Source organism: Colossoma macropomum, unplaced genomic scaffold, assembly GCF_904425465.1.
Source record: "Colossoma macropomum unplaced genomic scaffold, Colossoma_macropomum, whole genome shotgun sequence".
Classification (NCBI taxonomy): domain Eukaryota; kingdom Metazoa; phylum Chordata; class Actinopteri; order Characiformes; family Serrasalmidae; genus Colossoma; species Colossoma macropomum.
This window is the reverse complement of record NW_023494809.1, coordinates 28,996,560-29,023,508: the sequence shown is the minus strand read 5'-3', so window position 1 is coordinate 29,023,508 and position 26,949 is coordinate 28,996,560. Positions and strand designations below refer to the sequence as shown.

Below are 26,949 nucleotides of genomic sequence, written 5' to 3'. Positions count from 1 at the left end.
TTCCTCTCGGCCTTCTTTAATAAGGACATGTGAAGGACGTTTTCCTGAGTCTGACATCATTTTAAAGTGATTAAAAACACAAGCGCTGCTCACTGCTGCTCGTCTCACTCTGACTGGACTCACACGATGCTGGTTGTCATGGTAACGTCTACACTAAGTGGTCTTCTACGCGTGTATGTCATTTTGGATCTGATTACCTGTAGTGAACATGTAAACGGAGGTTTTCCAGTAGAGTGAGCATAAACATCTCAGTCTTAATCTATAATCGGAATGTATTCAATCAGATTGACAACAATCTTTGCATGTAAACACAGACACTGAGTCTGAGTTTGGAAAAGAAGAAAAAAAAGAAAAAAGGCACATTAAGTTTTGAAAAAATTATACATTTACACTAATGCCTTTCATTTCAGAGGTCATGACTGCTTCTGCAGTTTGTGCCTTTTAATAAGTAAGAAAAATGCTGACTTTGTCGTTATAAGTACTCGTCGCCATGACTGAACATTAAACTAAAATTCAGAACGAAACACATTGATTCTAATGCCGTTTTTCTCTCTGTCAGCACGCCACTCACTGATTTTCCCCCGATCACTTTATCAATAATTATGGCTAAATCAGTAAGTGGTCCCAGCTTTAGTTCCTAATATTCTCTGGAATGCTGTTCCAGAGTTTAGGAGCTATGTAGGAAAATGATGTTCCTCCAGACTGAGCTGTGAGGAATCTTACGAGTTTACAGTAAGCCTGCTTCAGCTGAGCGAAGCGGTCTAGACGGACTATAATGGCCAGCAAGATCTTTTAATGTCATAAGTCAGACCTTGTGGTCAATGCAGAAGTCAGTTTAGACTGAATAGGAGTGGAGTAATATGCTCTGACTTTCCTTTCCTGGTAAACAAACAGGCTGCTGCATTCTGAACTGTTTGAGCCTGTTTAGAGGGACAGCAGGGCAGTCAATAACATGTTACAACACAATGTAAAGGTAACTTGGCAAGTTCACAAAAACTGACATCATTTTGCCCTTAAGCTTAATCAGGTCATTCCTTTTATCCGATTGTGACTATGTAGCCTCCCTTACACTGGGGGCAGTATGGAGGTGTATCACCCCTTTACCACAATCACAAAAGAAAATGGAAAAATCTAGTAAGTATTCATTAAAGACAAAACACTCACAGCTTAACTTAATATTTACAGCATGTACAGTGCTGTGCAAACGTTTTTGGTGCCTGAATCTGGGCAGTAAGCATTTATTTGTTTGGAAAAACCAGTAAGATTAGGACAAATAATATGAATAATAATAATAATAATAATAATACAATCAGTAGTGATTTTGTTTTTCATAACTTCTCCTTGTTGCACCACAGTATTATTTATAATTATAGTTATCTCCTACCTGGTTTGGCTAATTTTGAAAGAAATCAAAAAGATCTCCAAAAAACAATATTGAAAAAATACAAAACACTACCATTACCATTCCATTTCCAAAAAGGTTGGGACGCTGTGCAAAATGTAAATAAAAACAAAATGCAATCATGTGCAGATCATTTAAACCCTGTATTTAATTGGAAATAGTACAAAGACAGCAAATCAAATGTTGAAATTGAGAAATTTGATTGTTTTTTGAAAAATATTTGATGCCAACAACACGTTCCAAAAAAGTTGAGACGGTGGCAACAAAAGGCTGGTAAAGTTGTGTAATGCTAAAAAAAAACACCTGGTGGTTAAATGGTAACAGGTGAGTAACATGATTGTGTATAAAAGAGCATCTCAGAGAGGCGGAGACTTTCAGAAGTAAAGATGAGGAGGGGTTCACCACTCTGTGAAAGACTGCACCATCAAATAGTGCAACAATTCAAGAATAACGTTTCTCAACATAAAAAGCAAAGAACTTTTGTTTTTCTTCATCTACGGTACAGAATATCATTAAAAGATTCAGAGAATCTGGAGAAATCTCTGTATGTAAGGGACAAGGCTGAAAACCAGTATTTACTGGCCGTGATCTTTGGGCCCTCAGGCAGCACTGCATTAAAAACAGACATGATTCTGTAGTGGAAATCACTGCATGGGCTCAGAAACACTCTGAAAACCACTGTCTGTGAAAACAGTTCATCACTGCATCCACAAATGCAAGTTAAAACTCTAAAACGCAAAGAAGAAACCAAATATAAACAGGATCCAGAAATGCTGCCACCTTCTCTGGGCCTGAGCTCATTTAAAATGGACTGCGAAGTGGAAAAGTGTCCTGTGGTCTGACGAATCAACATTTGAAATTCTTTTTGGAAATCATGGACACTTTGTCCTCCGGGCTAAAGACCACTCAGCTTGTTTTCAGTGCACAGTTCAAAAGCCAGGATTCGTGATGGTATAGGGGGCATTAGTGCACATGGCATGCGTGACGTGCACATCTGTGAAGGCACCATTAATGCTGAACGATATGTACATGTTTTGCTGCCATTCAGACAACGCCTTGATTATTTCAGCAAGACGATGTCAAACCACATTCTGCATGTATTACAACAGCATTGCTCTGTATTAAAAGAGTCCGGGTGCTAAACTGACCTGCCTGCAATCCAAATCTGTTACCACTGAGAACATTTGGCACATTATGAAATGAAAAATACGATAAAGGAGACCCTGAACTGATGAGCAGCTGAAATCCTGTATCAAACAAGAATGAGAAAACATTTCACTTTCTAAACTACAGCAGTGTCTCCTCAGTTCTGAAACGCTTACAGTGTTGTTAAAAGAAGAGGTGATGAAACACAGTGGTAAACAGGCCCCCGTCCCAACTTTTTTGGAACATGTTGCTGCCATCAAATTCAAAATGGGCATATATTTTTCAAAAAACAATAACATTTCTCAGTTTCAGTAATTGATATGTTGTCTTTGTAGTATTTTCAAGCAATATCTTCAAGCAAAATTCTTCAATATCATTATAATTTGTTTTTGTTTTCATTCTGCACAGCGTCCCAACCTTTTTGGAAATGGGGTATTTTTGAATTGAGTTTTTTTTTTGTTGTTGTTGTTTAAAAATTAAACTCATATCTAAATCTTTCAACTTCTTTTTAAAAGAAATGAAAAAGATCTTTAAAAACGTAAAGAATACAAAAATAAATTATTTTCACAAGTGTGAATTAAGGATAAATGATGAACATATATTTTTTTTGTGGGTCCGCAGTTTTAACTAATTCAGTAGAGCAGTTCGTAGATGAACGTAACCTCTGATCTGTTGCAGAAATCACTGTCATTGCAGATCATCATCATATAGATGTTCTCAAAGAACACGAAAATTCTGTCTATAGTGTTTTGGATACTTCGCCACCACGCCTACTGCACAAAACCAAGTTTTTCACAGTTGCGAAAGAAGTGGACGTTTTCCAAGCGCCTCTCCCACACACACACACACACACACACACACACACACACACACACACCTCTCACACACACACACACACATACACACACACTCTCACACACACACACACACACACACACACTCACACACACACACCACACACACACACACACACACACTCACACACACACACACACACACACACACACACACTCTCACACACACACACACTCTCTCCCACACACACACACACACACACACACACACACACACACACACACACTCTCCCACACACACACACACACACACACACACACACACTCTCCCACACACACTCACACACACACACACACACACACACACTCTCACACTCACACACAAACACACACACACTCTCTCTCACACACACACACACACACACACTCACTCTCTCACACACACACACACACACACACACACACACCTTGCTCAGGAATGGTGTTTGTCGTCAGGACTCTGAAGGGTGAGACAGAGGTGTTCTTTTCAAGGAAAAGAGTAGCTTCAGGCAAGACAAAGGAGAGAGAGAGAGAGAGCGAGAGAGAGAGAGAGAGAGAAGCGGGCTGGAAGTGGGAGGTGATGAGAGGCAGTGAGTGGAGGAAGGAAGGAAGAGAAAATGGAGAAATTCAGTCAGCGTAACTACTGCTTACTACACACAACCACAGTGCTTTTCAGTCTGAGTGAGGTGAAAGCAGGCAGCAGATCATTAATGCGCCATCAGTGTGGAGAGCAGCGGGAGCACAGCTGTGCCACGGCCTTATTAAAGGAGCACCACAGTACACGATCAAATGAGAACCGTATACAGTCGTTTGCACAGGTTTAAATAGATTTTCTAAGCAAAAATAAATGAACACATTCTCTACAGAGAACAAAGTTACAGATGTAAAAAAATGTGTCATTACTTTTCTAGAATCAACACACAGTTTAACTTTTAAACAGGTGATGTCATCCTACGCACAAAAATTATGGTTCTTCAAGGGTTCTTTAGTAAAGAAAATGGTCCTATATAAACCCATGAACACTCAAAGCACCCTTTGCATGATTAAAGCAAGACAGGGAAGGAAAGTTTATTTGTATAGCACCTTTCATACACTGTTGTCATTCAAAGTGCTTTACAAATGAGAAAACAGAGTGTCAGAAAATACAGAGTTGTTTAAAAAAAGGGAAAGTAATGAGAATAGAAATCAAAAACATGATTAAAACAATAGATTTAAAAGAGAAAATCATGAAATTAAAAATCAAATTAGAACGTAAATTAGGATAATTAAAAAATTGTATTAAAAATTGAAAGTTAGATTATATTAAAGTGTTCTTTGCATTGTGAAAGGGTTCTTCAAACTGATGGGAGAATGTGTTAAATATGGTTCTATATAGCATCAAAAAGGGTTCTTCTATTATTACAAGTTTGACATCATAACAACAACAGAACCCTTTTTGGTACTATATAAAAACCTTTTAAAAAGATTCTATATAGAACCATGTACAGCACATTCTCCATCAATCTGAAGAACGCTTTCATGATGCAAAGAACCCTTTAATCATACAAAGAGTTCTTTGAGTGTTCATGGTTTATTTTCTTTACTAAGGAACCCTTGAAGAACCGTAATTTTTACGTGTGTACATTAATATCACGTTTGGTGTCCCTAATATGTGATCAGGTTTCAGACATCACCCAACATGGATTCTGGTCTCAGGAAAACACGAGTAAAATCACGTCTCGGCTCTCGTTTATCAGGTGAAACAAGTCGTTTTAAACTCAATCTGGTGAAGTACCTTCGGAGAAAAAGACCAGCCACAAACTCTCAGACGAGAAAGTTTGTGTGATTTTTGCAATTCCACTCTGTCTTACTAGATTAATTATATTCACAATTAATTTAGTTGCCAAATTACAGATGATAATAATACACTCCAACCATAACCTTTACTTAACTGCGATTTTATGTTCTTTATTTTACAAAGATTAAACTTCAACTTGCAAGCCATCACTGCGTTTGCTCCCACGTCTGCTCCAGAGTTAGGAACTAGAGGAAATCCGCAGGACCCTTGCGGCGTGTGAATAGTTTTCAGTGCTGTATGTGGGAGCGGGCGGGAAACCAGCCCACTGCAGGCGGGAGCGGGACGGAGCACACATGAAGAGATAGCAAGCAAATTAATGAACAGCCTAAATAATGTAGAACGATCACTCGATCACATATACAAACAATACAAAAGGATAACAGTAAAACAGTTTAAATAAAGTCATTCTAAACAGCTGCAAAGCAACAGTTCGACCTGATTCACACATACTGCTTTCATTTCGGCGCCCATCTTAAGTGGTCAGCACGTTCTCACATGATGTATCGCAGATTGTCCCAGGGCACCAATTTTTTCCATGCACCACGCCCTTCACAGAGCATGATACACTGAAATAAGCCAGGAAAAACAATGTAAATGAAACAGAAAACCATATAAATGCTATTTTTTTTATTTAATTTAATTCATGCTGAAATACTAGTAAAACATGCTGTGCTGCAGACTGACCCGGTCGGTCTACCAGACTTAAAACTTTTGCCTAATCATAAGTCAGAATGCTGCCGAGGATAAACAAATATACCGCGCCTTCAGTCCGACGGCCACAGCTGCAGATCCCAGCAAAACACCAAAAATAACTGCTCTGTGGTTTAATTCCTGCTTTGTGTTTACTGGGAATAAATGACGTTTGGTGAAGTTCACAGTGAGCCGGATGATCGTGACTGCCGTGTTATTTCAGCAGAGAATGATGTCTTCGTGAATAGTACTGTGTCAGATATCGGATGTCAGTTCGCCTTAATGGGAGGCGGGAGCGGGACTAATGAATTAGATTTTCTGCAGAAGTGGGCGGGATGAAATCTTGCGGGAGTAGGACTGAAAAAACGTCTCTTTTGGGAATTAATCGATTACCACAGTCATGGACAAAAATTCAAACCCATTGGTTTTTTAATGACTCACGCCGGCGCTCGCAACTCTGAACACTGAGCAGTTACTCAGCACATCACTCAGCATTTTGCCATCACTATATTCAGTTAAAGCCATATCGAGACCTCAGAACCCACAGTAGATCATGTGGCTTGAAATTTACTCAAATTAAGGCATTCAGTCTTTTAGATAAACAGATAAATATTAACAGTCTATCACCTCAGCTGATGTTACAGCCTGGCCTTTTTATCTCCTCATATCTTTCAGCTCAAAAACAAGTTTTGAAGAGGCAGTAAAATGATGCCAAACATGAAAAATTATGTTGAAAGTTTTATTTCTTGAGTGGGGTGAAAAATTAGGTTGAACTTGATGTTTTTAACTCTCTCACTGCAACGTGTTCTACATAAAGGGGCAGTCGTGGGCTGGAGGTTAGGGACCCAGCATTGTGACCGGAAGGTCGCCGGTTCGATTCCCTGAGCTGCCAGGACAAAACTAAAGTGCCCTTGAACAAGACACCTAACCCCCAACTGCTTCCCAGGCACCGTGGATAGGGCTGCCCACCACTCCGGGCAAGTGTGCTCACTAATGGTGTTTCACTGCACGGATGGGTTAAATGCGGAGGCGAATTTCCCTGTTGTTGGACTAATAAAGGGTAACTTAACTTGAAATAAAGCGGCACTTTACTGTATCTGCTATCTGATGTTATGTGATGCGGCGTGGTGCGTCTGGTCTTCGGTGGTCTTTACTCAAATCGGGGGTTACTGCCACAGGCTGGTTGCAATCTGTGTAGTATACAAATTGAGGTCTGTAGAATAAAAACATTTTGAATGCATAAAATATCAAACACCAAAACAAATACTGTCCTCGTCGTTTTGAACCTGAATATATGTGTATAGTTAATCCATATCCTTTAGTTTTGCACCGGAGCTGTAAGTCTAATCTAGCTAACAAGTAATGGAAGCCTCTACCTTCTAATAAACTTTGTCCGAACTACGTTTGTACATCACATTCTCGCCTCAGACCGTGACGAGTTGTCAAGTAATCTCACATAGACTTGCTTCTGTGGTTTCTAACACTGAGCAACATACTGTTATCTATAAAATGGACAAAATGTATGTAGGATTTAGTTTCTCATTATCGTCAAAACCAGCAGAGTGAACAGCGTTTCAACTGAAAGTGACTCATTTAACCAAGCACAGCTTTTCTCTTCCTTACCATAGACTGCAGTGATTTCTAGCTTCTCATCTGGTATCTTATTTTAATTTTATTGGTTGCTATTATCAATTTTAGTATTGCTTGATATTGTTATTGATTTGTTCTTATTATTTATCATTCCTGACTTCTTGATTTCATGTTGCGTTGCCTCCTCTATGTAAATTCCCATTTCTCTCTTTTTCTTTCTCTCTCTTTCTCTTTCTTTCCTGCAGCCCCTCCTCTGGCATTCCTTGGTTCTCATTCGCACTATGCTACTCTGGCTAGCACTCGACCATACATCAGTGACTATCTGCCTTTTTATTTGCCTGTTCTCCTCCTCCTCCTCCTCCTCCTCCTCCTCTTTTGTAATCCAGTTATGACCTAATTCTGATCATTCGGTGACATTATTGGAGCTTAACCCACTAACACTGCATCATGATTAGCGGCATAGCTGGAGCGCAACCTGTAGCAGTCGTGCCGATTGTCATTGTTTGCTACTTGACTGGATGCTAATAACCACCTGAAACCACATGCCTTGCTTGGTGTCCATTGCAATTGAACTGCTTTATGCATTAAACTGAAATGAACAGTGATGTTTCACCACAGCCAGCTTTGCCTGAACCTTCACACATCTTTTCCCACTGACCTCAGACTGAGCTTTTCATTGGCTACTGTAGAGCAAGAATGGTCTCACAGTTGGCTGAACCAGGGTTTCTCAACCACCGGGCCGTGGACCACAAGTGGGCTGCGAAGCACCCTCTGGTGGTCCTTGGGCCTATAGTGAGATGGGGAAACAGGTCATGCAACAATGGTGCTTCGTCTATATTTAGCCCTTGTGTCCAAGTTTCAGTCGTCCACTTGCATCCACAATTCAGTCAGCTGCAGTTTTGCTTAATTTGCCACCATTATGTCTGATTTTGGGTATCAAACAAGCTTGTTTGCCTAATCTGTTGATATTTGATGCTCAGTGATACACATGGCATGTCGTGGCTCCGAAAAATTGTTGAATATCCCAAAAAATTCCCCAAAAAAAACTTTTTTTTAAGCGAAAAAGTTTTTTGTTGTTTTTTTCTGTGGGCCTTAATGCCTCCTAGTGATAAATAGGTGGACCTTGAGGTGGAAAAGGTTGAGAACCCCTGGGCTAATCCTACCACAGAGTGGCTGACGTTCCTTAAAAAAGCCACTCTGCGCTGTTCTGTCTTCGTCCTCTGGTGTTCACACAGTCGTTTTGACGTTGTTTACCATTAACGTTGTTAATGATGTGTTGTGGTGACGTTTCTCCACTGGTAGTGCATTGCCTTGTCTGAATTTCTCAGCTATGCTGTTGCCCTCCTGCCTCAGTTTTCCCCGACTCCAACACTCCTCACTCATTCTACCTTCCAACACTAAACCGAAAGCTTTCCCCTTCGGCGGCTTCTGTCCCTTTCCCTCTGAAAGCATAACCCTCACTCCACTAGCTTGGGATTCAGCGCAGCTTCAGCTTTATTCATTAAAGTTTCCCTCCTCTAATCCTCACTCCTAGACCCTGTTCAGTACTTAAAGGGCAATTCCACCGATTTTTCAAAAAATCGACATAATTAAATGGTTGAGATGTGTTGATGTGAAACACTCTGTTCTAGAGAAGCTTACCAAGTCAGAACTGTTCACAGTGGTGGTGATAGGAACCAGACGTCCACCTCTAAAAGCTCCCTCACAGAAAGTTACTACATGAAATGGTTATGAATTCACTGCCTGATGACTGAGACACTGATTTATGATAGTTTTGTATTGATGTTTTGTCTTTGTAAATGCATTTATTTTAATACATGTAGTGAGGCAAAATAGTCCAGAAATAAAACTTATTTTTCCAGATTTGTGACTATTTTCCATCATCAACATTACATATAGACTCAGAAGACTCGTGTAGGTTCACTTGTGGTTTTGGATAGTAAATAAAATGGCTATATTTGTGTTGTAGTCATGGCGACCCCTGGTTCCTATCACCACCACTGTAAAGACATCTGAACCATTTTACACCAAACCACTCTGAATCACTCTGTTCACATCTCAAGGACTGAATTATGTAAAATTATGTAAATTATGTAAACAGAGCCGTTCAGAGTGGTTTGGTGTGAAACGCTCTGTTCTAGAGAAACTTACCGAGTCAGAATTGTTCACAGTGGTGGTGATAGGAACCAGACGTCCACCTCTAAAAGCTCCCGCACAGAAAGTTACTACATGAAATGGTTATGAATTCACTGCCTGATGACCGAGACACTGTTTTATGATAGTTTTGTGATATCTTTTTGGGCTTAATCCATACATGGTTAAAGGGTACATGCAGGGTGTTGGGGGGCAAAATAGTCCCTAACATTAAATTCTTATTATTTTTATATTTATGACTATTTTACCATCATCAACATTCCATATAAAACTCAGAAGACGTGTGTGGGTTCACTGGTGGTTTTGGATGGTAAAATTAAATGGCTACATTTGTGTTACACACATCGTGACTCCTGGTTCCCATCACCACCACTATAAAGAAATCAGAGTCTGTAAGTTTCTCTACAATGAGCCACTTCACACCAAACCACTCTGGATGACTTTGTTCACATCTCAACCACTGAATTACTCACATATTTTGAAAAATGGGTGAACTTGCCCTTTAAACGCTGCAGAATGTTACATTCAGAAGGTGTATTAATAGAGACAGTGTGATCTAGAGAATATCTGCCATGGATGGGTGTGGTTATTTGAAACAAAAACTCATAGCATTTGTTTATTTAAGGAAATATTGGAATAAGGCACCTGGAATTTGGGATTTGAAGACTAAAATAGTTTTCATATCAATTCGATTTTTGACTGAGCATTTAATGTAGAACTGCAGACAGTGGTAGGGCACAAGTAACTGATTATGTGTCTAACATTAAATGAAAAAAGCCAACATGTAAGCACAGCTGTATGACATATATGAATATTTCAAGTGAAACATTTGCACTGTTCTGTGATTCAGAATGTCATCTATTTTTTCAAAATGTCTGCATTATCAAAAGGTTAAGATGTAAACAAAGTAATTCAGAGTGGTTTGATATGTGATGCTTCAGAATTGTTCACACTGGTGGTGATAGGAACCAAACGTCTGAAGAGTTTTTGCCTTTACATGTCAAGTCAAAGTTTATTTCTATAGCGCTTTTACAACAGGTGTTGCCACAAAGCAGCTTTACAGAAAAATCTGGGTCCGAGCCCCCATGAGTGTCGCCAATGGCAACAGTGGCAAGCAAAAACTCCCTAAGAGCAAGAGGAAGAAACACTGAGAGGAACCAAGACTCAAAGGGGAACCCATCCTCCTCTGGTCGACACTGGGTAGCAAACAGCATTAGTATAAAAACAGCATCAGTATAAAATATTAGAATACAAAACGGGGAAAAACTGGTGGAGCGATGGTTAATTAGATAGTTTTAGTTTATGCAGCAAAAGCTACACAACAGAAGGTTATTACATGAAATAGTGCCAAATACGCTGCCCGGTGCCCAAGACTTTGTTTCGCGATAGTTTTGTAATAAGGTTTTGGCCTAAAACATATTATAGAATCACATCTATAGCAACAAGGTACGTACAGGGTGCTGTAAGGCAAAATAGTGCCAAAAAAAAAATACGTTTTTCAGATTTTAAGACTATTTTACCTCTACATAGCTTATAAGACATGTAAGTTCATTTGTGTGTTCATTTTGGATGGTAAATAAAATGGCTATATTTGTGTTGTAGATATTGTGACCTCTGGTTCCTATCACCACCACTTGTCTTTCTACAGTTCCCCTTTAAACCATACTTTCCCCTTTTAACTTCACTTTAAGCTGTAATGTAACAAACAAGGGGTTAAACTTCCTGCAGTTTCATTTTTATTCATAACACTGTCAAAAATGTTCACAGTAGGATATTCAAATATTACGTTTGCAGATTTTCAGCTAGCAAAGACTGTAAAGAGCCCATCAATAGTATCTGCACTATAGACTTTAGCTCAGTGTAACATTCTGCTGAGCCCAAATTCCTCCGTTTTCCAATTATGATCTGCTTTCTTCCATCTCCTTCCCTCTCCTCTCCTCCCTCGTTTTCCTTTTTTCCGTTAATTGAACCAGTGTTAGTTGTCTCCCTGCCCCGTCCCATGGCCTCATTGCATGACGTTGTTGTTTTTGTTTTCTTGTTTGTGTTTATGTTTGCCTTCCCTCTAGCCCCTCCCTCGTCATCCTCCCCTCTCTCCCCTGGCTCCCAGAACCCCAGTAACAGCAACTCCACCCTGTCCAAGAAGAGGCCCCCGCCCCCTCCCCCCGGACACAAACGCACGCTGTCTGACCCCCCCACCCCGCTCTCCCATACCCCTCACTGTAAAGGTGCGCCACCAGGTCTGATCAGAAGGTCCTCATTCCTCCTGCCTGGCAAAAGGTGTCAGCTGAGCGAATTTGAGCTGATTTCCCAAACCAGGGTTTAGCCTAAGCCTAAGCCTAGACTAGACACTGGCATTCAAATTTAGTCCAAGTCCGAGCTTAAAGGGCTCTTCAGATTGAGAATATGCTGTAGAACCTTTTTGTAAAGGGTTCTACACAGCGCCATAAAGGGTTCTTCTATTGTTACGATGTCAAAGCATTTTCGAAACAGTTCTATATACAGTCTGAAGAACACTTTCATGATGCGCAGAACACTTTGATCATGCAAAGGATCCTTCAAGTGTTCATGGTTCTATATAGAATCATTTTCTTTTTTAAAGAACCCTTGAAGAACTGTCATTTTTGAGTGTGCAGTTTTCAGTTTATCCCAAAATCTGACCGATTGGCTAAGATGTGTGCTGGTTGAACAGTAAACACTCCTTAAAAAGATGGTGCTTCAAGGGTTCTTTAGTAAAGAAAATGGATCTATATAGAACCATGGACACTCGAAGAACCCTTTGCACGATTAACGGGTTCTTTGCATAATAAAATGGTTCTTCAGATTGATAGAGAATGTGCAGTAGATGGTTCTATGTGGCACCAAAAATAGTTCTTCTATTGGTACAGTGTCAAGCCTTTTCAGAAAGGTTCTATATAAAACCATATAAAACAGTATCCGTAGAACCCTTTCATGATGCAAAGAACGCTTTAATCATGCAAAGGTTTTTGGAGAACCATCATACACTCTTTAAAAAAAAGATGGTGCTTCAAGGGTTCTTTAGTGAAGCAAATGGCTCTATATAGAACCATGGACACTCGAAGAACCCTTTGCATGATTAACGGGTTCTTTGCATCATAAAAGGGTTCTTCAGATTGATGGAGAATGTGCTGTAGAAAAGGGTTTTGAAAAGGCACCAAAAATGGTCATCTATCTTACGGTGTCAAGCTTGTAACAATAGAAGAACCCTTTTTGGTGCTATATAGGACCCTTTTCATAAAGGTTCTATATAGAACTGTCAGTAGCACTTACATGCACATTTTAGTCAATCCAGAAACACTTTCATGATGCAAAAAACCCTTTAATCATACAAAGGGTTGTTTGAGTGTTCATGGTTCTATATAAAACCATTTTCTTCGCTAAAGAACCCTTGAAGAACCATCTTTTTAATAGTTTAGCTTTTGAGATCAGCTTTTAGTGTTACTCAGGGTTTCTCATTAGCTGTGGACCTTACAGACCTAAGCTTGTCTTGTATAAACCAAGTATGAGGAATGGGACCCAGGTCAGTTTGATCTTGTTCATATCCTTGTTCATAAACAGGTGTCAGTTCCTGATGTTGGTTTGATGTTGTCTGTGTGATGTGTTGTGTTTTGAGGTTGAATGTGAGCTCAGATTTATTTGAATGGTCCATATTTTGCTGTCGTTTTGTGTAGTTTATTCTAAACAGGCTAATATGGCAACAACACGTCAGGCCATGTGCCAGTTACTCAGTAGTTTATCTGTAAAAGAGCAATAAGGAGCCTTTCTGTGACACGAACAGTACCAAACATGAACCACTCTGCTTGGCCTTTGGGATGAATTCTGATTTTGTTATTCGAGCATCTGTAAGAGTTTTAGACTGGATGTTAACTAACAATTAACTACACAGAAAGAAATAAAACAAACAATATAATAAAACAAAGACAAATTAACACAATGCTGTTGGCTTATTATATTATAGCATGGTTTAAGGAGGATAAAAGCCCAAAAATACATTCGAAATCATATTTTTTTATTCAAAAATTGCCAAATTGTTAAGTTTTCGTGTCGGACGAGCAACGGAGGTTACCTCTTCAGAAGAGCTAACAAGCTAATCCTACAGCAAACTGGTTCAGTGGTACAAACGATGCTGATGCTGATCTGGAATTGTCTTCTACACAAAGTACAGTACCAGTCAAAAGTTTGAACACATCTAATCATTCAACGTTTTTTCTTTATTTTTATCGTTTTCTACAATTGTAAATTAGTATCGAAGACATCAAAACTACAAAGGAACACGGATGGAATTATGTAGTAAGCAAAAAAGTGTTAAAATGTTTTATACTTTAGATTCTTTAGAGTGGCCACTTTTGTGCTTTGATAACAGCTTTGCACACTCGTAGCGTTCTCTCAGTCAGCTTCATGAGCTCACCTGGAACGGTTTTAATTGACAGGTGTGCCTTGCCAAGAGTTAACTTATGGAATTGCTTGTAATCTTAATGTGTTTGAGACCATCAATTGTGTTGTGGGGGGGGGTTAGTAAACAGTTCTCTAGTTCTGTATTGAACTGTGTTCCTTCGTAGTTCTAATGTCTTCAATATTAATCTACAATGTAGAAAATAACAAAAATACAGAAAAAACATTGAATGAGAAGGTGAAGAAAATGGCTCTATATAGCCAAAACCTTGGACTGGTCCTGTATATTGTCCTCGGTGGATGATGTGCCGACCTGCCATCAGAGAAATATCTGTTCATTGACCGAGTATTTTAGTTCTTGTACAGTTCCCTAGTTTGACAAATCAAATTTAACCACATTCTTAAAAATGATGATCCTTCAATGGTTCTTTAGTAAAGAAAATGGTTCTAAATAGAACCATGAACACTCAAAGATCCTTTTGCATGATTAAAGGGTCCTTCAGATTGATGGAGAACATGCTGTAGATGGTTCTTTGTAGCACCAAAAAGAGTTCTTCTATTGATATGATGTAGCCTGTAACAATAGAAGAATGCTTTTTGGTGCTATATAGATAGGTTCTAATATAGAACCACATAAAAAAACATTCTCCATCAATCTGAAGAACGCTTTCACAATGCAAAGAATCCTTTAATCCAGCAAAGAGTTCTTTGAGTGTCTATACAGAACCATTTTCTTTACTAAAGAACCCTTAAAGAACCATCTTTTTTTAAGTGTGTAGTTTTCCACTTTGCCCAAATCTGACCGATTGGCTAAAACATTTCTGGAAGTAAGTTTGTTTGTAGATTTGCGCTGGTTCTAAGAGGCTGTTCTAGCTAACAAGTAATGGAGACTAATGGGATACAGGTTTGCATTACTTGTTGGCTACATTAACTTCACACTAAGTAGTCTGGACTGACTATTTGGGTTTAAGGAAAAATTACATATTTTCTTTAAACATACTGTTCCTGCCCTGCGATGGACTGGCGACCTGTCCAGGGTGTATCCTGCCTTCCGCCCAATGACAGCTGGGATAGGCTCCAGCACCCCACCGCAACCCAGAAGGATAAGCGGTTTAGATGATGTATGTATGTATACTGTTCCATACAGTAGCATCATTTACTACAGAAAGGCTTACTTATTGCTCCGTATGAAGGACAAACAACTGAGTAAGTTCAAGGCAAAGCCAACCGGGATGAAAGCACAGCAGTGTAAATGGAAGGCTCAGACTAACAGCCCCTGTCTTTACCCATTGACCTCTGTTTGACATCAACTCCAGTGCTTTGCATGATGCTGAGGAGTCTGGGTAGCTACAAAGGCTGGGCATGGCCAGTTATGGTTCTGGAGTCTGACATACACATCTTGTTTTTCACAAACAGTAAGCCTCAGTTGAGTCACTTGAGACTTGAACGTGTGAGAGAATACAGTCGTATGCAAAAGTTTGGGAGCCCTGGTCCAGTGACGTGATTTGTTGATTTTTTTTCAAGTGGAAAAAGACAAAAAATTAAATAAAATAAGATAAAAACACTACGTCTGCACCTTCCAATACACAATTACTGCTTATTTGCTGAATTTAACAAAAAATACAACATAAGATGTGGCCTGTGAAAGAATTAAGGCACATTATTTTATGTTTTATTTTTTCCAGTATGTTAAACTCAAGTAAATAGAAGTTGTGCTGGAAAGTGCTACATTTAGCGCTCCCTGTAGAGGGTGTGTTAACTTACGCCAATCAGGCATATCATTATGACCACCTCCTTGTTTCTACGCTCATTGTCCATTTTATCAGCTCCACTTACTATATAGGTGCACTTTGTAGTTCTACAGTTACAGACTGTAGTCCATCTGTTTCTCTGATACTTTGTTAGCCCCCTTTTACCCTGTTCTTCAGTGGTCAGGACCCCCATGGACCCTCACAGAGCAGGTACTGTTTGGGTGGTGGATCATTCTCAGCACTGCAGTAACACTGATGTGGTGGTGGTGTGTTAGTGTGTGTTGTGCTGGTCTGAGTGGAACAGACACAGCAGTGCTGCTGGAGTTTTTAAACACCTCAGTGTCACTGCTGGACTGAGAATCGTCCACCAACCAAAAATATCCAGCCAACAGCGTCCTGTGGGCAGTGTCCTGTGACCACTGATGAAGGACCAGAGGATGACCAACACAAACTGTGCAGCAGCAGATGAGCTATCGTCTCTGACTTTACATCTACAAGGTGGACTGACAAGGTAGGAGTGTCTAATAGAGTGGACAGTGAGTGCCTGACAGTGGACAGGCACTCGTACCAGCGCAACACACACTAACACACCACCACCACGTCAGTGTTACTGCAGTGCTGAGAATGATCCACCACCCAAACAGTACCTGCTCTGTGAGGGTCCATGGGGGTCCTGAGCACTGAAGAACAGGGTAAAAGGGGGCTAACAAAGTATCAGAGAAACAGATGGACTACAGTCTGTAACTGTAGAACTACAAAGTGCACCTATATAGTAAGTGGAGCTGATAAAATGGACAATGAGCGCAGAAACAAGGAGGTGGTCATAATGTTATGTCTGATCTGTGTACATTCACTTCAACAAACATGTCATCTGACCGGGGCTGTTCAAACTTTTGCGTACGACTGTATATTGTTAAATTGGGAAAATGGGATTGTGCCTCCACGACCATCGTTGTGCACTGCCCAGGTTCTGCAGTTACTGCAGCTCTGTATCATTAAAACTGTGCTCTGTTGCATATTTTATTGAGTGCTATGAGTGCTTGAGAGTGCAGTTTGGTAGGAAGCACCTTCATATCACTGTATTGATTATGTACTTTTCACTGACATACTTTCAGGAAGTGACTCCACCCCCCCTCCCATTAACAAGATGTCTCCAATAGCAAACCGGTTCGAAGGCATACTACAACAGCAAAGGTAAATAGATATGTATAATATATGTAAATTATCTGCTGCAACCTAAGTCAAATAATTGACGTCAGTAAAGTAAGTCTACAGTGAAACCACTCTTTCACCTGAAATAAAGGACTGTAACTCAGGTCCTCTAGACTGAGCGTCAGGTTCATGCTACACCTCTCTCTGATGGAGTTTATTTATCTGGGGAATGTGATGGACTCAGCCTGTGAAGCCACAGTAACAGCTGACCTGTTAAGCTGTGCGGTGCAGCTGGACTGTGAGCACAGTAGTTTTGCATTTAAACTCAGGTCAAAGTTCTGTTTGTTCTTTGTTTTTGAGGTTTAACCCGTCTAAGCTACTTTCTCTGATAGGTCATTGTTTGCACATGCAAAGCAAGAGCCACCGTGTGGATGCAGTCATGGAAAGTAGACCCGTCTGTAAGCTCACAGAAACCACTCCTTCATTTATTTAATTCCTAAAACAAGCATCAAGTACAAGTTATTCACTTTTCAGGAGATCGAAGATAGAAGATGATCCACTCGCATAAGAAAAGGAAAGGTCAAAGAAAATAAGTGAGGTTCAAAAGATAATTAAAAGATGAAGAGGAAATGTGACTCCTAACAACCACCTGGAAGACCAGGTAGACCACCAAAACTGCCCCCATCAGATAAACAGCACTTAAAGCTTTCATCTTTGAGAGAGAGGAGAAAATCAAGCTGCTTCAGATCTGAAAACATCCACAGGTGTTTCTGTCCATCCTTCCACTGTGAGAAGACGACTCAGCGCTGTGGGTCTGAAAGGATGTGTAGCTGATCAAGAAGAACCTCACTGAGAAAAGGAAACGGACACATCAAACAAAGAAGCTGAACGATGGACTGACCACCGCAGAGTCCAGACCCCAACACCACTGAATGAGTTTGATTAGTTCAGAAAATGATCAACCAGCTTCTAAGACTGAACTTTGGAGGTGTGTCTGCAGATTCTTTGAGGAACTGAAAGTGAGTCTCCTGAAAAGAACGGAAGCTGGAATGAAGGGAAAGAGAGACTCACTGAATATTGAAAAATTGATTTGTGATATTATATTAAGTTGTTGATGTCTCTGTGTAATTGATCAATGTATTATCCTTGTCGGAAATCAAGGAACATCAAGGAAAAGCAGGAGGAAAATAAAGGAAAATGGCTCCAGTCACCCTTTTAATTATGGTGGAATAATTGACATGATTTACTGTATTTATCACATATAATGTACCTCAGATCTGCCATAGTTGTCCAGTTTTACATGGCAGTGTTTGTACACATCTGCCTAATTTGCCAAAGAACACAAATGTTCAGTTTCTCCTCACCTGCCTAAGTGCAACAGTGCTTTAGATGTTGTAGCTCACATTTCATATGTCTTATCTTGCTGTGTTTGTTGTTAAAGCTGCTGGATTGGCAGCTCATTAGACTGATTCCTTTGTACCCGGTCTGGTATGCATGGTAATGAGGACTAGCTGGGCTATAAATTGGTCTTTTGGTACAATGTATTATAGTCAACTAAAGGCTGCTGTGGCAGTCGCCCGACCCACGGGCACCGCCGACGGCCACGAGAGAGGGGAGGAAGGCCGTGCCCGAGCCTCGCACGATAAGAGCCACGAGTGACAGCGGGAGGAGGACGTCAGCCGCGAGAGAACGAATGAGAATGAAGGCGGCGCGCGAGTCCTGAACTCACCCACCTCTTGTTCCACAGCAAGGTCGCTAGATGCAGCCCCTGAAATGTGTCCCATTTCAATGTGAAGGACGGCTGCATTTGAAGGCTGACTGCGTCACAGCGATGCGACTAGACTATCCCATTTTGATGGCTCCTTTATATGCAACCGAGAAATGTGTCCTTCTTTTCCATGGCAACGAAGGATCCAATAGGTACATCCTTCGCCAGCCAACATATCCCGAGAATGTGGTGGCGTCAGCAGAGAAGCGACTGACAGCTGAAGAGACACTTTTAAATATAAATTAAATATATATAAATATAAGTATTGGGTTTAAACTGAAGCGAATAGCTAATGATACAATTGATAAAAAAAAAACAATCTCATCAGTAGCCGCCGGTTAAACATCTCCAGCTCTATTAAATGAAACAATAAACAACTAAAATCAAAGTTTCTGGTTCCGTCTTTAAAGAACTTTAAAAGAACTTGACAGGAGCGGCGTTTCGAGGCGCAACAGTAGTGGTGGGAACAGCGGTGCTGTGACATACTGGCGTAGGGCAGACCGTCTCATTTCGGTTCAGCCTTCGAAGGACACGCCTTCATAGACCGCGGTCTTCAAAGGATCCAGCCCCTGAATTGGGACACACTGTATGCCTCACATTCGATCCTGGTGGCCAAGCTGTGGAGAGGGTGCGGTGACGGGGGGGGCAGAGCAACAAGCTCTTTTTCCTCTCTTTTTCTGCTGATTCGCCATCCTGAGCTCCAGAGCTGAGAGGGAAAGACAGCTCGTTGCTCCACCTCCCCGTCACCGCTCCACAGCTCGGCCACCAGGATCAAATATGAGGCACAGTAAGGTGGCCCTGCTGTGGGACTGGAGGCAGTGCCCATGAGGTAGGGCTTGGGACTCATGCCACGCCCCCCGTCCCATCATGGATCTCATCCTCTCCCTGTTGTCATTGCGGGGTTTTGTCTGCGCTTGGTGTCCGGCTCTCGCAGCTGTCACCTGGGGGTGCGGGCGCATTGCACAGCTGTTTTTCGCAATGCTGTAGTTCAGCCTGATCAAACAAGCAGAGTTCTGTTGTTTTGACAAAGAGGCTAAAGTAACACCCCTTTTTTTCTGATTTGAATATTCAGCAGTATGTTGAATTCCTAATCACTAACCCCTTATTGTTGTTGTCTGTAGCTTATTTTGTAAAAGTGTCTTAGTTGAATCCCTTTGCATTCATTGAATAATCTTTTGTGACTGTTCTGCTCCTCAGCACTACGTCCAATACCACTAAATCTATGCTTGGTCCAAGGGTCCTTCCCAAACTACCTCAGAAGGGTAATTTACTTGCTCACTAACATACATACATAGTGTGTGTTTGTATATGTAGGATGCCTCTGTACAATACATTCACATATATAGTAAAATATAGTACACCATATTTATTATTACTGAAAATGTCAACGAAGACAAAAACCAATGCCACCTCTTTGTGTCCTCAGTTGCTCTGCGTAAGATTGACACCATCCACCACCCGTCTGTGGACAAATCCAGCCAGCCTCCAGAGCCCCCAGTGCTGTTCCAGAAATCTACGCAGGGATCCGACACTCCACAGAAAGTTCCTTTACCCGAGAAACCTCAGCCAGGGGACCTACCCCCAAAACCCCAGCCCTCAGAATTGCCCCCTAAACCTGGAGAACTGCCCCCCAAACCACAGCTCTCTGACCTGCCCCCCAAACCCCAGCTTGGCGATTTGCCCCCCAAACCGCAGCTGAAAGACCTTCCACCTAAACCTCAGCTGGCTGACCTCTCTGCCCCTAAACTTGTAGTCCCTGAACCTGTTCACAAGCCCCCTCCTGGAGAGGTGGCCCCCAAACCCGAATCCCCGGACACGCCGACGTCCAATCAGCAAGCAGAACTGTCACCTCAGCCCACCCAGCCCACTGAAGACACCAATGGGAGTCCACCGTGCGCCCCGGAAACACCGGTACCGCTGCCCAGGAAGATCAGCACAGTGAGTTCTCTTTTAAAGCGCAGAGTACAAATAGCCACTCGCTCTCCCAGGAGGTCTAGAGTAGGAGACATCACTCTGTAATGTCTTCCAGGTTTCTCAAACACTAGAGGGCGCTACCGAGCGAGTCCAAAATGACTAGTTAAGATGGAGCATTTGAGCCAAATCATAGTTTCTAAATGCTTAAACATTTCTAATGTAAAAGAACACATTCATTTCCTGAACACAGAGCAGCATAAAACATTTTAACACTGCTGTTATATTTTTAAGAGCTTCTAAACTCGAGTTATAGGAGTTTAAACGGAGCCTCATGTACATTCATGATGTCAGTGAGCGCGAACAGCCAATGAGCTGCTCCGCTCGCCAACCAAACAGCATTCAGTAGCAGTAATGTTAGCGCTCTGCTGCCCAAAACCTGTTTACTGTAGAAAAACAGGAAACATACAGGTGAGTTTTCTTTGCTTTTTTTAGTGAAACTCATCGTTCTACTTTCTAAAATCAAAGGAAAGTTCTGGTTCAGTGATTAGAAACTATTTTAACTTTTCGTTTTTAGCCGTTTAGCTCCTTTCACCCCCAGTCATCGAGGACTCGCGCGATTTTTCAGTCCTGTTTTTGATATAACAGGGGAAATAGGAAGTGGCCAGGGCTCCTCATAAACCAGCTTTGTTTAAAGCTAGCTGTGTTAGTCGTGAGGGTTTGGAGACCTCTCTGGTGGAAATGTGTAATTGCACGCAACGTGTGGAAGAACATTTTCTAACTTGGGTTGTCCCCGATTGGATGAATCCAATGATTGCGAGCGTTTTGAAAGAACACTCATAGGCTGCATATACACTGAAGTTTGGCCCAAGTCTGATCTTTTTGTGACACAGATTTGTTTTTTGTGTGAGAGTGTGGACGATAAAAAACACAGTAAAACTGAGACTTACGATTTGGGACTTTTTTCCCTTTTTTTATGTGATAGTAAAATCCGATACATATCTGATATCTGGCAGTGTGACCTCTGCTTGACCGGTCAGAATTCATGCGACTTTTACGCCAATCCAACTAAATTTTTATCGTAATTTTGCCAGTGGTAACAAACTCTTTGCAGCAGTGTCATCAAAATGGCAAGATAAACAAATAAATGTGGCGCTTTCCAGCGAAAGAAATCAAACAACAGATATTCAAAAACGACTTTACTTCAAGGATAATTTGGGGATAAAAAGAGAGGAGCTTCACACAGATCAGGTGCTCGTATCCAGTATAGGATATGACATACGACGACAGTTAAACGACAGAAACTGAGCTTCCTCTGTTTAATCAGCTTCAATATTTAAAACTCACCATTTGTCCTCCAAGTTTAAAACAGCAGTTCACTCAGCTCATTTTGACGTCACGTTAAAGTTTATGAACTTGGTGAAGGAGCATCTTCTGAGGATGTGAGTGACTTATCTACTATTGTCATCACATCTTCATCAGTGTGATGCCTAAACATCAAGCTGGACTTCTTTTTGAGTCTGTGTGTGACATTAATACGTAAAGACGTACGACGTGGTGCGAAAAAATCCTGATCTGGCGCCTCTGACTTCATGATTATGTCTTCTCACTTGGTAATGACACTTCTTTCGAGAAGGGTCTGGGTCTGCACCGCCAGCCTATCGATGATGTCAGCGCTGCTCTGCCACGACAGATTTTTTGTCGGTTTTATGAGGAAAACAGCAAAACCACGAACTGCTGGGCAACAAGAGCTACACTGAATGTACACTAACGTTGCTATACTGATAATAAGATCATTAAATATGGAAACTTTCAAAATAAAACCTACCACGACGATCAGGCACGAACGTTGGGTTTATTCGCAGAAAAAACAAAAAGGCTGCTGAAACTCATGAAAGCCAGGCTGAAGACGATCAGAACCGCTTATCAAAAACTGTAATATTGATTAAAATAGAACTTATTAAGGATTCTAGGTTATCATAACTTTCTGAGGAATTACATTTCAACATTGTGACAATGTAGAAAAGCACCAGGCAGACGACACTGTGGGCACCGAAACAGTACGTTGTCACAGCGTAACTGATGGTTTTGCTGAATTGGCTTGATGATTGCCATTAAAGGGCCATTAGGAAATGATCAAATGTATGTGGAATCGGTCCCAGAAGACCTAATTAAACGATCAGAATCCTTTACACTGTGATATCAACCCATCAGGAAAACACAGAAAACCACCAGGAGCCAACAGACACTTTTAATGGGATCTATGAATTTTCTCAACAGGGAGGAACATTAAATGTAACTTTCTAGCCGAGTTATGAACGAAAAATGGATTAAGTGATGATGTCGCTAAGCAGAAGCAGCCAAAACTTACCGTGCCGTTGAGCTGCTTCTGCCGCTGTGGCAGAGAGTGCATGTGCTTGTGACGTCACTGGGGCTGAGGGTGTATCTGTCTGAGAGCATGTCTGCAGCCAGACTCTATTGGTCCTTTCAGTTTTAGCAATAAAATCTTACATAGTGCAGCTTTAAATAGCAAAAATGGTTAAATGGCCATCACTGATCCAGATTTGTTTTCCTGTGTCCAGGGAAAGAGTAAAATGCGACGGGTAAAGACCATCTACGACTGCCAGGCGGATAATGACGATGAGCTCACGTTCGTTGAGGGTGAGGTCATCGTGGTCACAGGGGAGGAGGACCAGGAGTGGTGGGTGAGTAGAACTACAGCATCTCTTCATAGCCCTGTGGTTTTCCCAGAGGGCCACAATCACTTTACACTCTTAAAAAAGACGGTTCTTCAAGGGTTCTTTAGTTAGTTCTGAGTTCTCTGAAGACTAAACCCTTAAAGAACCGTATTTTTAAGTGCGTACCTGAATGCGGCTCCTGGAGGGCTTGAAAATGTTCTGATGAGCTAAAGTGGGTGTATTGCAGCTAAAAAAACACTAAAATGTGCATGTTGTCATCAGGACAGGGTAAAAATAGCACTAGCACAGTGGTGGCCAAACCTGGTTCTGGGTATTTTGGTGTTTTAACACACCTGATCCTGATCCAATTAACCAGCTAATTAGCACTTCCTGAGCGAAAATGTCCAGGGCAGGGGGCCTCCAGGACCAGGTCTGGGATTTGCTGCTTGGCGTACCTCCTTTCTTTTCTGGGAATGATTCAGGAATTTGGGACATTTCTAGGCTGAGTCTGTGTGTGAATGAAAAATCGAACTTGGCCATTTTCATGGACATTGATTAAGACTAGTCTAGGTACTAAACTTCAGTTTCAATGGTCAATTCCAGAAATAAACCCATCTAGTCTAGACTTAGGCTTAATCTGGTTCTGAGAAACCTACAGTGGCTCGAGACAACAAGACAGGAACCAACCTGCGTTCTTCTAACCATGTTCTTAAAGAATTTTCTAAGAAGTAAAGAAGAAATTTCTTTTTTTTTTCTACTTTTTTAGTTTTTTAATGGTATAATGTGCTTTATGGTAAAAAAAAAACAGACTTTAATGTCAAGATAAATAGTTTTACATTATTTATGCTTATAGTCATACAGTATATACAGTCGTATGCAAAAGTTAGAACACCCCCGGTCAAATTCTAGGTGAAAATAAGTCACATCCTTTACAGAGAGCACACTGAAATACGGCATCTGCTAATTTTAGTGCACAATTTCTATTTATTTGCTGAGTTTAACATATAAAAATAATAAACCTAAATATAAAATGTGCCATAACTTGCACAGGCAACATTTTATTTTATTACTTATTTTCCTCCAGTATATTAAATTCAGGAAATAAACGAAAGAAAAAGTGCGTTAAAATGTGCAGAAGTGTTCTATGGAGAATGTGTTCTCTTATTTTCACTTAGAACATCAGAACGTAATTTGACCGAGGGTGTTCAAACTTTTTGCATGCGCCTGTATGAATGTTGAGGTCTCATGGATTTATGAGTGTCAGCAAAAATCTATGAATCGCACTGATGAAGCATGAAAATGAAACATGAAAATAAGAGCAAATTCATAGAAACCAACACAAAACTAAAATTGTGGGTAGCTCCTCCCCAACACTACAGCATTAACACTATTTAAGACTTAATTTGAGTTTGACAGTTGAGGACTGACCATCTTATTTGACCATTCAGAGTTGACAGCTGACGGTCATATCAGGCAGTAAACATACTGGAGTCTGTTTATTGGTTGACCATATAAATTAGATCAACTGAGATTGGCTATAAAATCGGTATCAGACAAAAACAACTGCTTACTGCAGATTCTGGGGTCGTATTACAGAAAATTCTTGTCTTTTTGTCTTAAATTAAGATCTGACAGGTCCAAGATTTTTCACACATTCGTATTACAGAAGCAAATCTGATCTTAATTTAAGAATCTTAAGTTAGGAAATCTTAATTTACTCGATTGAAGTCGACAATCAACTGTCGTGTCTGTTACCTAGCAACCGACCATACGAGCACAGCTGAAACGTAAACACGTAATCAAGTTAGTCAAACAGCTAACGTTAGCTACCGTTACTGAGGTAAAGAAAGTCAAATAAAACTAAAGTGTGATAAACTGTAAGTAGTGAATACCGCGAGAGCGCCCCCTCCTGTTTATCAGAGCGTCGCCGTCTTCAGTTTCAGTCTCCATTTCCCAAACGCTTTAGCCGAGCGCGCTGACGTTACTCCTCCTCATAAACAGACACACGTTCAGCTCCGTCTCCTCATTATTCACCACCATCACTGTAATATTTCATCATCAACATTAACACACGAAGGTGATCAGAGGGGCGGTGGAGATCGAGTCTGCAGCGTCTGAGATCTTTAAAACGCAGAGTTAGAAAAGAAAATCATCTCACAGTGAAAGCAGCGTTTTACAGTAGAAATAAATGGAGCTCATTATGCTGGTTATAGTGAACTGAGCTGCCAATCACTGCATAAACCAATAGAAACAGACAGTTAAACAGAAGTTAAGCTGCTCTGGAGTTTATCTTAAAGTTAAGAAAATATGTAGGATATTTCGGCAACTTAGGATGTTTCAGTGAAACCGTTTCCTTATCTGGAAACAAGATAAGATGATAGGCTTAAGAACTGTTGTTCTGTAATGGCTTCAGTCCTAAGTTCAGTCTTGAAGTTGCCATGACAACAAAGCAGATCTCAGACTTAAGAATTTTCCGTAATGCGGCCTCAGATCTCTATGTGAAAAACAGAACACTTGACCGCAGAATAAACAACGCAGGAATGAATGAATGGTCACTGATGACAGGCGAGAAGGCCTCATCGTTAATAATTAATATAGGAAAGTTCCACGTTCTGCTTGTGAAAGGGGCTCATGACATCACCAACCTCATTATACATTCAAAAACATTAACACATTCGTTCCCATGTTTAAGTCAAGGGTGACGTTTGAAGACTAAGCACTGCCATTTGCTTTGAAACCAGGCTTCCTGTGTGGTTTCTGAGACTTATCTCCCTCTAAGCTGAAGTCTCCTTCAACATGTACCAACAGAGGTTTTTTTTCATTCACTCACACATTTTATTCTGCGTTTCATCACCAGGGTTTTTGTGTAATCTCTGTCTGCTGCTGCTGGATCATAGAGTCAGTTACCAAAGACAGACAAGAGCAGCTGTTGACTCGGAACTCTCAGTAGAAATCATGACGATATAATGCAAATCCAAAACTGCAACCATTAAACTCTAACAAAGCAGGTCTCAAGATGAGTCAGACAGGAGGGAAGATCTTACCAGAGCGGTTCTCATGAAGTTTACTCAGCTTTAGAACACTGGAGCAGCAAAAGCCACTCAGAACTACACAAGCAGAGCCCCCTCAACTTCAGGAGATCACAAGTTCAATCCCTGGTGATGCCACAGCCATCGTTTAGACTCCCAGCCTGGCTGTCCCAGGGTAGACAGGATCATAGATATATACACCTATCAGGCATAACATTATGACCACCTCCTTGTTTCTACGCTCGTTGTCCATTTTAGCCCCCTTTCACCCTGTTCTTCAGTGGTCAGGACCCCCATGGACCCTCACAGAGCAGGTACTATTTGGGTGGTGGATCATTCTCAGCACTGCAGTAACACTGACGTGGTGGTGGTGTGTTAGTGTGTGTTGCGCTGGTCTGAGTGGATCAGACACAGCAGTGCTGCTGGAGTTTTTAAACTCTGTGTCCAGTCACTGTCCACTCTATTAGACGCTCCTACCTTGTCGGTCCATCCTGTAGATGTAAAGTCAGAGACGATAGCTCATCTGCTGCTGCACAGTTTGTGTTGGTCATCCTCTAGTCCTTCATCAGTGGTCGCAGGACGCTGCCCACAGGACGCT

General features: G+C 41.1%; 1 protein-coding gene across 3 annotated transcripts in view; it reads left to right on the top strand.

Moving 5' to 3' along the window:
* Positions 1-26,949, top strand: part of asap1b (ArfGAP with SH3 domain, ankyrin repeat and PH domain 1b) — a 169,856-nt gene that overhangs the window by 141,350 nt on the left and 1,557 nt on the right. For 2 of the 3 annotated variants that reach the window (XM_036558094.1, XM_036558093.1), the window contains 5 exons: positions 11,719-11,877; positions 16,929-17,007; positions 19,931-19,995; positions 20,160-20,671; positions 23,227-23,349. In XM_036558094.1, the coding sequence (XP_036413987.1) occupies positions 11,719-11,877; positions 16,929-17,007; positions 19,931-19,995; positions 20,160-20,671; positions 23,227-23,349 (938 nt within the window). Of the gene's footprint in view, positions 1-7,743; positions 7,813-11,718; positions 11,878-16,928; positions 17,008-19,930; positions 19,996-20,159; positions 20,672-23,226; positions 23,350-26,949 lie in introns of all 3 variants that reach the window. The other variant, XM_036558092.1, reaches the window with a different exon arrangement.